We start from the raw sequence: 12,784 nt of genomic DNA, 5'->3' as shown, positions 1-12,784 counted from the left end.
ACTGCTGGTGGGGCATACCCTGTGGTGCGTACAAAAGGACCGGTGGACACACAACAGGCAGGTTTTTGAGCGGGCTGCGAAGTCCGTCAGATCATCTGCAGAAAATCTTCCTAGATGTCAGATTTTCCACAGTGAATTTTAGCGGACCATGTTTAAATTTTAAGAACGGTGTCGCGACAACTGATGATGATTTGTGAAAGACAGAGGATATACTGGATAGAGATCGCCAGGAGTGTCGGTTTTTGTTGCTGTTTTTTCAGGTGAGTGTTTGCAAATCATTTTCTCGGATTTTCTTCTTGGAGCATAGTATACCCATGTCTTGAAGGTCTGGAAACCTGATGACTTTCTGATCGTCTTTTGACAGTATCGTTTCTTTTGGTTCCGTTTATTTCATGTAGAACATGGTCGAAATATTGAGTTATCCATTATCCTTCGCTTCAGTTATCGTTGTTAAGCTTCACATGTAGTTACACGAATGGTTTTGTTGAAGGTTATACATAGATTTACCTTGCAAATGAATGTGATATCGAATAACGGGAGCTTTAACGCAGAGAGACAGAGAGAAAGAGAGAGAGAGAGAGAGAGAGAGAGAGAGAGAGAGAGAGAGAGAGAGAGAGAGAGAGTTCGATCCTAATTACATATTAGTGAATGATTCCAGACAAATTAGACCAGTACATATTGAACTGTAAAATACATGTTATATTCGCCGGTTTCTGTCTGACATTGTGGCAACCAATATTGAAAACAATCTGCCGACATACGTATCATTCGTTTCCACGATGGTCCCTATTACTAATAGTAAAACCCAGAGTCATGCATAGGTTTTGATGATTAAAATGATAGATGATCCACACCTGGAATTTTCTTAGTCTACCCATCAAATTGATAACTTTCCATTGCCCTGATCACCTCTTCACAAGATAGCCTCCCTCCCCTGCCTCTTCCTCGTCTTCAGTTTCTTCAGAGTTATGCAAGCGTGTGAATGACTGGTGTGAAAGCGCTTAGATTTGTCTCTGCACAAGATTCAGCGCTATATAAATACTATCATTATTATCATTATTGTTGGAGTGGAGCCGTACAACTATCGAATGTAGTCTTATGTCTTGCAAAACACGCTAGACCTCAGTTAACAGTTCGGCATGGGACTGTGATGTCCATAGCATGTGACTACATACTCCTGTTTGATGCCGAGCCAAATATCAACAGTTACATTCAACAGTACTAGGTGACTGAGAAGGCCTCCATTCTGAACCGCAGTACATGGTATTGTCTTGCACGTAGGGGTTCACAATTAACACTATTCCCTCCAGTCGAGTAAATGGCACTTTCAACAAACGCCGTCATTGTACAATGTCGCTAAAATCGTTTCGGACTAAACTGTCTAGAAGCATATAAAATAGAGGCTACTTTTGCGTGCGTTCGTGAGTGTGTGTGTGTGTGTCCATAGTGCACGATCTCTATTTCCCATCCCTACTCTCGGTCTTTCAATTTCCCTATCGCGTACATCCATTGTAGGTTCTGTGCAAACGCATGTAATTTTTCATGGGATTTTACGAATGATGAATCGAAAAAGCTACTTTTTGATGTTATGTAATTACTTGTAGATATAATTTGAGAGGCTAGCTCTTAATATATTCTGAGACGACAAATTGCCACTCATTCATCAGACGTGCGCATGTGTGATAGGTGCGGACAACACGAAAGGATGTGATTTGTTTGAAGTACATTTTATGTCTATTTCAGTTCAGTATTGTGTGCACAATTCAGAGGGGGCTTCGGCCTGCACTGAACAAACTTTCGTTTCTGGTGAACAATGCATGTACTATTGAGAAGCACAGCATACATGCAGACAGGTAGGGCTGAGGACGAAATAAAGAACTCTAGAACCAACTTCAGCTCAAGTTAGAACGAGGAAGAAATAATGAACTCTGTTTGAAGGACATTTCAACCTTTTTGTGGGGAACAGCACGATGTACACACACACACACACACACACACACGCTTGTGCGCGAAGGCGGAGTAAAATACATGACGCATGAAGCAATAAACAATGAATATGAAAGATAGCGAGCAAAGCAAAAAAAAAACAATGGCTCAGTTCCATTGTATGTGTAATCTCGCGCTTCCATTCGCACTTTTATACGTCTTGCAAACTATTAATTGACAGCACTTTATGTTATGTGTCATAGATTAATACATACATTCCAAACACTCGTTCTTGTTTTAATATCCTTAAATTAACTCACCGACCTTCTTGAAGGCAAATTTCGTGCATAGCGATATTACCTCGGTGTAGTGGCCATCGTCTCCTCCAGCTCGCTTTTTTTTTTTTTTCCTAACTGGGGCGTTTGACATAATTATGATCAATTATGCTAGCACTGTCATTAATTTTCTGTCTGAACCAAATTCCGGCTTTAGCCCTGACGTTACGTTTGTCCACACCGAAAACAACTGCAGCAGACGACAGTAATGACGTCATGACCCCGTTAAAAAACAAAAAAAAAACCAAAAAAACTATAGTCTATTCTAATAAACGGAAAGAGAGCCCGGGACAAATCCCAGATCTTATTAACTCGCGAGTGTCGGCAGAAGTGTGAGCGCTACATGAACGAATACTTAGGTTTTCATGGTGTTACGTGCGTATGTGTCACACACACACACACACACACACACACACACACACACACACACACACACACACACACACACACACACACACTTCTGTTGTTGTTGTTTTTATATACATATTTATAAGTTATGTTTATTTCTTCCAGTGTGCTGTATGTATTGCACAATATTTCTCTCTTATTTCCCCCGTTTTCTATGTGATTGATTTTATATGTTGTTATAATGAAAATATAATCTGGACATTTAAAATACTGTGCAAAGAAATTCATGCAGAGTCTGGAATTACCAACTTGGGTGGACGGACTATAAGTAGATTTTAAGCAGCCACTATCTGTGTGTGCCTTTCCCACAGACGTTTTTAGGTGGGCCGCTTGTATATTTCTGTGGCCTTGCCGTGCAGTGCAGTTGTCGTAGAGGTGTTAGGCATGTGTGCCCTAGCGAGCAGGTATCAAAGCATCTCGGATTCCATCAGTTTCATTATGATCATCATCACCACCACCCCCACTATTACTATCATCACCATCATCATCGTTGTCGTCGTTTTCTCGGTCTTCTTGAAAACTACCATCGCCATCATCATCATCATCATCATCATCTTCACCATCATCTTTCTGATCTCCTTAATCATTATCTTTCCATCATCATCATCATCATCATCATCATCATTTTCGTCATCAAGAAAACCTTTCTTTTTTCTTTCCTTTTTGATTAAACATCACTCTCATCCATTCTTTATGTCATCATCACCATTATCTTCCTATTCTTCTTCTTGATCATCGTCTTTTATTTTCAGCCCTGAAATGAGCCTCAGCGATCGGCTGACCTGAAAACAACAAGACATGAGCCTCCTCTTTCTCTTACCTCCACTCTTCCTCCCCGTCCAAATCTTTCGGTTCTCACACTCATGGACAGACACCGACCGAGAATTATTTCACTTGACTAAAGCAGTTTCGGTGGACCTTTCTTTCAGACCTTACCCATATTGGGAGTCATGAACCTCCTAAGTCAGAACGACCTGTGTGATTGTGCATATTTATGATCGGGAAGAGAATCTGACTTGCATATGAGAGGTGATGAATCGTGTCCCCAGCTATAAAAGATCGATTCATATCAATGGTCGTTTTGTGCTCGGATGGGTTATAAGCAACATTATTTGATTTGATTTTAAACACACATACATGCAGTGTGTGTGTGTGTGTGTGTGTGTGTGTGTGTGTGTGTGTGTGTGTGTGACGGTGTGTGTAAAAGAGACAGACAGGCAGCCCATACCATCCGCAGCGGGCGTGCACCGGTCGAGTTTTCACTGCAGCCAGTTAACAGTTACACACACACACACACACACACACACACACAGCGGAGTGTGCAATGAGATACGACACACTTCTTTTCTTTTTTTCTTTCTTTCTTTTTTCTTTTTTTTTTTTTAAATTAAATGCAAGTAGCCCTGACTCGCTGAGACTGCGAAGCTCGAGTAAAACAATATAACAGAGAGAGACAGACATGACACACTGAAAGAGAGACACACTGAGCGGCAGAGAAGTGTCAGTGGACTGAAGACGAGGTGTGAGGATTGACATGAGTCCGGTTTGTTGTCAACTCAAGGCTGACGGTGTGATATTCCTGGTCCTAAGCAACCACGCCACAACGTTTAAACCGAACTGTAAAAAAAACAAACAAACAAACAAACGAAAACCAGCCACACAGCCACTGAGTTCAGTTTGGGACCAGCACTTGTGTGTCGTCAGTATGTGTTCGTCGTGGTGGTGGCTTGGTGGTGGTGGTGGTGTATGTGTGTGTGTGTGTGTGTGTGTGTGTGTGCGGAGGTGCGTGTGTTGCCGGAGGAAGTCTTCAGTTTTTGCCGTGTTGTGCACGAATCTCTTTTGCGCTGACAACTGATACAATGGCGGCTTCTTTTGCAGACGGGTCATCATAGTCAAGTGTGTGTGTGTGTGTGTGTGTGTGTGTTTTAAAGCGAAGGTGAGTTTTTTGGCTGACATGTGTATTTGTTATCGAAGCAATATCCACAATTTGTTTCTCCTCCAGACGGAATGAGTAGTGTTCACAACAAGGCGCGGTCGTTCACTCCGCCAGTCACACAGAGTTGAAGGGGAAAACGTGAATGTGGGAACATCGCCGTTATTTAACTGTGTGCTGTGTTTTACCGCTGGCACGCGTGTGCCAGGCATACTTCTTATACCTACAAATTAAGAACTATGCACGCAGAGAGGCATGTGATATACTTTACATTTGCGTTGCTAACACGCGCTCACACGCGCGCATATGCACATACACACATACACACACACACTCACCCACCCATCCAGACACCCCACCCCCACCCCACCCCTCCCACGACCCCGACTCCCACCCCCACCCCCAAAACCACACACACGCACACACACACACACACACACACACACACACACGCACACACACACAGCACCTGAAATAAAGCCCTCCTTGTACTGGAAACAAAAAAAATCGTCTCGACCTTTTACAAACAGGATGTCCTAATTTCTTTTAACACGTTTGTTGTTGTTGTTGTGTTTGTGTGTGTGTTTTCGTGGTTTTTTTTGGGGGGGTGGGGGGGGGACAGCCGGGGGGAGGGAGGGTATTTGTTTTTTTTGTTTTTTTTAAAGAGAGAGATTAAACACGGGTTTTACCTTTGACATTATAGCTTGATGGACTGAGTATAAACTACATTACTTTTCAATAAGTTTAGCGTTGATTTTGAAGAAAGCGTTGTTTCTGTTTCATTTGTGATTACCAGGATATGTAAGACGTGCCTATTGTCCCGGTTAATGGTAATACCAACATAAATATACACGCTTTAACACAGGCGCGCGCGCGCACGTGCGAATGACAACATTTCCGCTCTGGAACGATCGAGTCGGTTTTGAAATTGTCATTTGGTTATCTTTTCCGAAACACACGTTTCCGTTTTTCAGCAGGCTATTATGCAGTAAACACAGTGTGTGTGTGTGTGTGTGTGTGTGTGTGTGTGTGTGTGTGTGTGTGTGTGTGTACACATACTCCACTGAAGGTCCTGATTACTCTGCCCCTTCCCACATCCGAGTCTTCCCCCCTCTCTCATTCTCCCCACCAAAACTAACTAAATAAAATGAAGCGAACTTATATATATATATATATATATATATATATATATATATATATATATACTTTTTTCAGCATACACAAAAATTCCTCTCACCAGTCAACTCAGCAGACCTACACCGACCCACAGTTACCTTCTACAGCATCCCTCATCAGGGCTTGCCACAGCCATTGGCATCACTGTTTGCAACATCCGTCACCACTTTGCAACATTTGTCATCACTAAATGCAACACCCGTCATCAGCAGATGCAACGTCCGTCATCAGAATGTCTATTGTTCATCATTGTTGTTCGCAACATCTGTCGTTACACTTCGCAACATCCATCATCACCGTTTGCTGCATCCGTCATCACAATTAATGCGTATATAGCATCTGTTGTCACAGTTTGTAACATGCATTGTCATCGTTTTCAACATCTGTTTACGACACCCGTCACTTTTTTTTGTTTGTTTGTTTGTTTGTTTGTTTGCAGCATCCATCACCTTTTGCAACAATCGTGTGCAACAGCCGACACAAAAACCGTTATCACCATCCGTCATATCATCACCAACTTCCAGTACCGGACAGTCACAGATTGCAGTATTCTTCACCACCATTTTCAACATCCGTTTGCAACAACATCCGTCGTTATCATTAATTTTTTTTTTTTTTTTGTGTGTGTGCAACATCCGGTGTCCGTCGTCACTTGGCAACACCATCCGTCCTTCAGTCCTCGTCAAGGGATCAAACAAGTGGGAGGGAGGGGGGAGGGGAGGAGTGAAACACAGTGCATGCCGGTCAATAACAGAAAGCGAAGAACGGCATGTGTGTGCATCATGTGTGTTGCGGTGCCACTGACACTCACACTGTCCCCACGGCAGTCCGCACGGCAAACACACTCATCCCTAACCGCCAAGGATCGATCGTCCTGTCCCGTGCACTGACACAACGCCTGCGTGTCGGTACCTGCACTATTTTTCCTCTGTGTGTGTGTGTGTGTGTGTTGGGTTGGGTCGGTGTGTTGTGTGTGGGTGTTTGCGTGCGTTCATCGTGTGTATTGTTTGTAGTACCAGTGCCAGATCGTCGGACAAATCGAGCTGCAAGGTGGGACGGTGTATTTTATTCTGGGATTTATTTGGGCGAGGAGCTGGTATATCATTAACTGTGCTGGTTCAGTTCCGTTTGATGAGGTAAGAAGGTGGATTTTTTTTTTTTTTTTAAATCGTGTTTTGAGATGGACTTCAGAATGTGTTCGTTCTTTAGATTGAATCGCATTTTACTACCAGAAGCTGCGATACGTAGCTTAGGAATGAGTGTGTGGAGGAGGGGCGGGGGTGGGGGTGTGGGGTGTGGTGGTGCAGTGTAATTTGGGAGATTGTGTGTGTGTGTGTGTGTGTGTGTGTGTGTGTGTGTGTGTGTGTGTGTGTGTGTGTGTGTGTGTGTGTGTGTGTGTGTGTGTGTGTGTGTGTGTGTGTGTCTCGGGGCACGTGTACGTTTATGTGTATTTGTGCGTTCATATCTGTGAAACTGCATGTTTGTTGCATATCTGTTATGCATGTTTGTGTGTGTGTGTGTGTGTGTGTGTGTGTGTGTGTGTGTGTGTGTGTGAGTTGGTGAAATAAAGGGATTTGTTCGTAGACGTCGTTCAAGACTTACTGACTGCCGTTGACAAAAATGGTCATATATTCAAGATGCAAGTTAGTTTGACACACTCTTCTCGTAGTGATTTATAATATGTGAGCATGTATAAACATCCAAAATTGATTATGACAAGGATTAGATTTGGAATTCCTGACCTGTTTGTGCATCCTTTTCGCTGTAGACAACATAGTGATTACCTTCTTTGTCCCATGTATGAAAGTGCGAAAGAGAATGAAGCCCATTTTGTATTTGCTGTCCTGTTTAAAATGAATTTTAAAGATCGGTTAATTCGTCCGAACTATTATACTGGGCAGCCAGCCCTCTGTGTTCAGATTATGTGATAATGTATCTGTTAATATCATCCACTAAGTAAGTCTGTTATCAAGCAATTAGCAGTTACTAAAACAACGCTTTCAAAATTAGAAGAGAATTATGTAGTTGAGTTATTTCGTGTGTTTCTTTTTTGCATTTAAAATGTAATTTCTTCTTGTTGTTGTATATAAAGTATACGTATGTAATGCGAGTTTACATCACCCTTTCATGAGGGGCCATGGATTGTATTGAATAAAACATCCGTATCCGTATCCCCCCCCCCCTCTCTCTCTCTCTTCTCTCTCCGTTATCTTTTTTTTTTCTTTCCCTCATTTCGTATGTATGTAATGTGGCCCGTACATGCATTTTCATGTAGACATGATCATGCCCAGAAGACTGAATGTATAAGAAGAAAGAAAAGGGAATGCATGATGTTTATTTCACTGTCCTCATGGAATGATAATCGTTTCTGTTCGTTTCCTTCCCCGCCTCCACTCTCTGTCTGTCTGTCTGTCTCTGTCTCGCTCTCTATCTATTCACCCCCCCCTCTCTCTCTCTCTGTGCCTTCTTCTGTCTTTCTCTGTGTGTCTCTCTCTGTCTCTCTCTCTCTGTCTCCCTCCCTCTCTTTTTCTCCGTCTTTCTTTGTGTGTGTCTCTCTCCCTCTATCTTCACCCTCTCTCTCTCTCTCTCTCTCTCTCTCTCTCTCTCTCTCTCTCTCTCCCCCTCTCTTTTTGCATTTAAAATGTTGTACTTTCTTCTTGTTGTTGTACATGAAGTATACGTATGTAATGCGAGTTTACATCACCCTTTCATGAGGGGCCATGGACTGTTTTGAATAAAACATCCGTATCCGTATTCCACCCCCACACCCCACACCCCCACCCCCCACCCCCACCCTCTCTCTCTCTTCTCTCTCCGTTATCTTTTTTTTTCTTTCCCTCATTTCGTATGTATGTAATCTGGCCCGTACATGCATTTTCATGTAGACATGATCATGCCCAGAAGACTGAATGTATAAAAAGAAAGAAAAAGGAATCCACTGTGCTTAGTTCACTGTCCTCATGGAATGATAATCGTTTCGGTTCGTTTCCTTCCCCGCTCCACTCTCTGTCTGTCTGTCTGTCTCTCTCTGTGTCTCGCTCTCTATCTATCCCGCCCCCCCCTCTCTCTCTCTCTGTGCCTCCTTCTGTCTTTCTCTGTCTGTCTCTCTGTGTCTCGCTCTCTATCTATCCCGCCCCCCCCCCTCTCTCTCTCTCTGTGCCTCCTTCTGTCTTTCTCTGTCTGTCTCTCTGTGTCTCGCTCTCTATCTATCCCGTCCCCCCCCTCTCTCTCTCTGTGCCTCCTTCTGTCTTTCTCTGTCTGTCTCTCTGTGTCTCGCTCTCTATCTATCCCGTCCTCCCCCTCTCTCTCTCTCTGTGCCTCCTTCTGTCTTTCTTTGTCTGTCTCTCTCTGTGTCTCGCTCTCTATCTATCCCCCCCCTCTCTCTCTCTGTGCCTCCTTCTGTCTTTCTCTGTCTGTCTCTCTCTGTGTCTCGCTCTCTATCTACCCCCCCCCTCTCTCTCTGTGCCTTCTTCTGTCTTTCTCTGTCTGTCTCTCTCTGTGTCTCGCTCTCTATCTACCCCCCCCCCTCTCTCTCTGTGCCTTCTTCTGTCTTTCTCTGTCTGTCTCTCTCTGTGTCTCGCTCTCTATCTATCCCCCCCCCTCTCTCTCTCTCTCTCTGTGCCTCCTTCTGTCTTTCTCTGTCTGTCTCTCTGTGTCTCCCTCCCTCTCTTTTTCTCTGTCTCTCTGTCTTTCTTTGTGTATCTCTCTCTGTCTCTCTACCTCTATCTTCACCCTCTCTCTCCCTATCTCCCACTCTCTCTCTCTTCTCCCCTCTCTCTCTCTTTCCCCCTCTTTCTCTTTCCCTCTCTCTCCTCCCCCTCTCTCTTCCCCCCCTCTTCCCCCCCTCTCTCTCCCCATCTGCCTCTCTCTCTTCTCCCACTAACCCCACGTCTCCCCTGCTGGGATGATTTGGTTTTCACTTTTCTTTTTGACACTTATTTCCTTTGCCCGGATGTCCGCATGTAAAAAAAAAAAAATACTTTGCTGGTTTGTTTACTCTCTTAAATTGAAAATGCGTTTCGTTTCAAGGGGGGGCATTTCTCTGCTGTTTTTTTTAATTTATTTATTTATTATCTTACCCCACCCTTTTTCAATGAAAAAAATAAATGAATAATAACAAGTCAGGAAGCACGAATTCTGTTACATTGACGAAGGCTTCCTAGTATCTGTCTGACGTCTATATGATGGACATTTTCTTGCCGTACTTAGTCTTCAGCGTTTGTGATGGTATGTCAGTGTTTTTAAATGACTTAGTGTATTTGTGTAAATGTGTGTAGTAATGACATTTACATAAATGCATTTACGTACCACATAAAGCAAACAGTCAATGAGTGTTATGTTCACATTATGTAAGGTTCAACAGTGGTGTTGTAAACGCTTGCCGCATATCTTGTGTTTTCAGGACTGCCACAGGACCTTCCACCACTGACAGTGACACCACACCACGGCACGAGCAACAACACAGAATGATGCACACCTCCACGCGCCCGTTGTCAGCATCATCTCTACAATAACATAAAGGCCTCCAGTCGACACTGCCACGTTCTCCACGACTCCACATCGAAGGACTTCACAACACCAAGACCGAGAAAAAGACCCATTGAACACCTTGACCTTCAGAGAGAGCAAGCTTACGAGTTTAGACTTCGATGCTGCCTCGTCCTTGTGAGAGGCAGTCACGGCACTCACAGAGTGGTGTCACCCCTTCGTCTGTCGACAAGTCTGAGGTCTCCACCCCCACTGTTTGCCGTCAGGAGGTTGTAGATTAAACTCGCCTTCACCTGTTGGTTCTCTGCACGCTCCCACTCCCTCATCCATCCCAGGGAAAAAGAAGAAGAGGAACTAGGTGAAAGTATTCCTTTCACTCGGCCCTGGTGGTACTGCATTCAGTCTAGTGCCGCCAGTAGCTGATTCTACCCTGTGAAGAGGGCGCCATCTCAGAACTGACGATTGAGTGAGTGTGTGTGCCGAGCCGGCTACTGGGCCGTCAGTCAGTTCGTGTGTGGCTTGTCTGGTGACCGGTCAGTGACTTCACGGCTGGCGTCAGTCATTGTGTTGAGGACAGTTTTTGATCACTTTGTGTTCTTCGTTTTGACGAGTCGTCACGAGCTGTATGTAGGGGTGTTTTGTAATGCGTTCTGTCGTCTTGGGGATGTACGGAGTTATGACTGCTTGATTTCCGCGCGCTGCTGTCAGTGGAAAAAAAAAGGAAGGAGCGGCTTCTAACAAAAAAAACAACAACTGGTGAATGAAAAATAATTAGCAGGAGCAGTAAGACGAAGAACAAGAAACACACACACACACACACACACACACACACACACACACACACACACACACACACACAATGACGACCAGAATGAAAGATGACGTGGAGGTGGGAGGTGAAAGACCCACGGGGCTGATTCCCCTGGAGGAGGACACATCTGTGGTCAGGAGCCAGCCCGTGTACCCTGTGTTTCACCGCCTGCTGTCCGCCTTGTTTTACGCCCTCTGCTCCACCCTCATCGTTCTCGTCAACAAGCTGGTGCTCACGTCCTATCGGTGAGTACACACACAGCACAAATTAATGCGCACACGCATACGCACACACACACACACACACACACACACACAAACTGTCTCAATGTTGCGTTTTTTTTCCCTTTGAATTTGAAAGAGAATGTTAGCTAGTCGAGCAGCATTGCATACACAAATATTGTGTGTGACCATCACCAAGTGTATCGTGTCAGTATATGTGCAGTTGTATGGTTTCATCCAATATACTCCGAGGACAGACCGATTGTGTGCATTTGTGGGGTCACACTAAGACATGGTGTCTTTCTGACTGTTCCACAATAGGCACTTAAAGCACATGAATGTCTGTAAAATTTTTATCCTCTCATTTGACCATTTCGATGACAGAATAAATATATTTTGCGAGGAAAATAATCAATCTGCAGTCACTGAAAAAAAAAAGGCATGAAAAAAAACGTTATTGGAAAAGTTGTAGAATTTTTAACTTGTAAACCTGTATGGACCCTACCAGCATGTAAAAGCTATGCCAGAGATTGACAGAAGTTTATAGTTGAGCCAAATGCAAAGTGAGAGCTGTATTATCAACGGTTTCTCCACTGCAATGGGAAATCATTTAAAACCCAGTCTTGTGAAGGACTGTGACTCTCAAGCTTGGAGGGAAGAGTACACTGGGTCTTTGTGCTGCAGCCTTTGGAGCTAGTTGGCCCTTGGAAACCATCCCCAACGCCGACTGTCCTTAACTCACTCAGTACGGCCAGTCCTCTCTTCTCCTCTACACAGACCCCTCGGATGTCCAGTGGGTGTCTGAATGATCCAACCTTTAGCTTCCGTCGTCAGAATTGTAGTATTCTTTGTCAACATTCACCTCTTCAGTATAAGAGCCTTCCGCTTCCAATATTTTGATGATGGTAATTGGGCTGAAACGCTGTTAACGTCGTCTCTTTCGCCATTCGTATGGAGAGAGTTAAACTCTCTTGGCCGAGAGGGTGGGGACATATATGACTTGGGAAAGACACTTTCCACTATAATCAAATTCGAGTTCAAACAGTCGGGACAGCAGTTGCCTCCTTTGATCTCCTGGTTTTAGTCGGACACGACTGACTGTCATACATACATGGCTGGCGTAGCTCTCAAGGTCTAGTCGTGCTGAGCCACAGAACACCAGGTTTCTGTGCCAGTTGACGCAAGGAATGATATCCCCATCATTTCACGTGGGCAGCGTGTATAGCAGTGTGTGTGTGTGTGTGTGTGCGCGCGCGCGCGTGCGTGTATAGGTCTGTGTGGGTCCGTCTGTGTGCAGTTGCATAAAATAATTAAAAAAAATAAGAGTACTTGTAAATACCAGTACCACTGTAACTTTGATGACAATATCTGATTTAATCTTAGGTGTCTGTGTCTGTGTTTATCAACTTTGTTTGTTTATGGTGTTTGTGAATGTGTGTGTGTGTGTGTGTGTGTGTGTGTGTGTGTGTGTGTGTGTGTGTGTGTT

The 12,784-nt window shown here is 44.1% G+C and overlaps 1 protein-coding gene across 13 annotated transcripts in view; it reads left to right on the top strand.

Moving 5' to 3' along the window:
* Positions 1-65: 65 nt before the first annotated feature.
* The window catches only part of LOC143279788 (UDP-sugar transporter UST74c-like), a 30,728-nt gene continuing 18,009 nt past the window's right edge, over positions 66-12,784 (top strand). The window contains exons 1-4 of one of the 13 annotated variants that reach the window (XM_076583952.1): positions 4,358-4,372; positions 4,548-4,605; positions 6,792-6,914; positions 10,181-11,322. In XM_076583952.1, coding sequence (XP_076440067.1) covers positions 11,126-11,322 — 197 coding nt within the window. In that variant the 5' untranslated portion in view covers positions 4,358-4,372; positions 4,548-4,605; positions 6,792-6,914; positions 10,181-11,125. Of the gene's footprint in view, positions 261-4,123; positions 4,373-4,428; positions 4,606-4,671; positions 4,744-6,507; positions 6,683-6,791; positions 6,915-9,982; positions 10,006-10,180; positions 11,323-12,784 lie in introns of those variants that run through there. The other 12 variants (XM_076583954.1, XM_076583956.1, XM_076583951.1 and 9 more) reach the window with 12 other exon arrangements.

The sequence above is a fragment of the Babylonia areolata genome, chromosome 3, assembly GCF_041734735.1.
Source record: "Babylonia areolata isolate BAREFJ2019XMU chromosome 3, ASM4173473v1, whole genome shotgun sequence".
Lineage (NCBI taxonomy): Eukaryota > Metazoa > Mollusca > Gastropoda > Neogastropoda > Buccinidae > Babylonia > Babylonia areolata.
The sequence above is the reverse complement of the archived record's forward strand: the minus strand, read 5'-3'. Positions and strand labels throughout refer to the sequence as shown.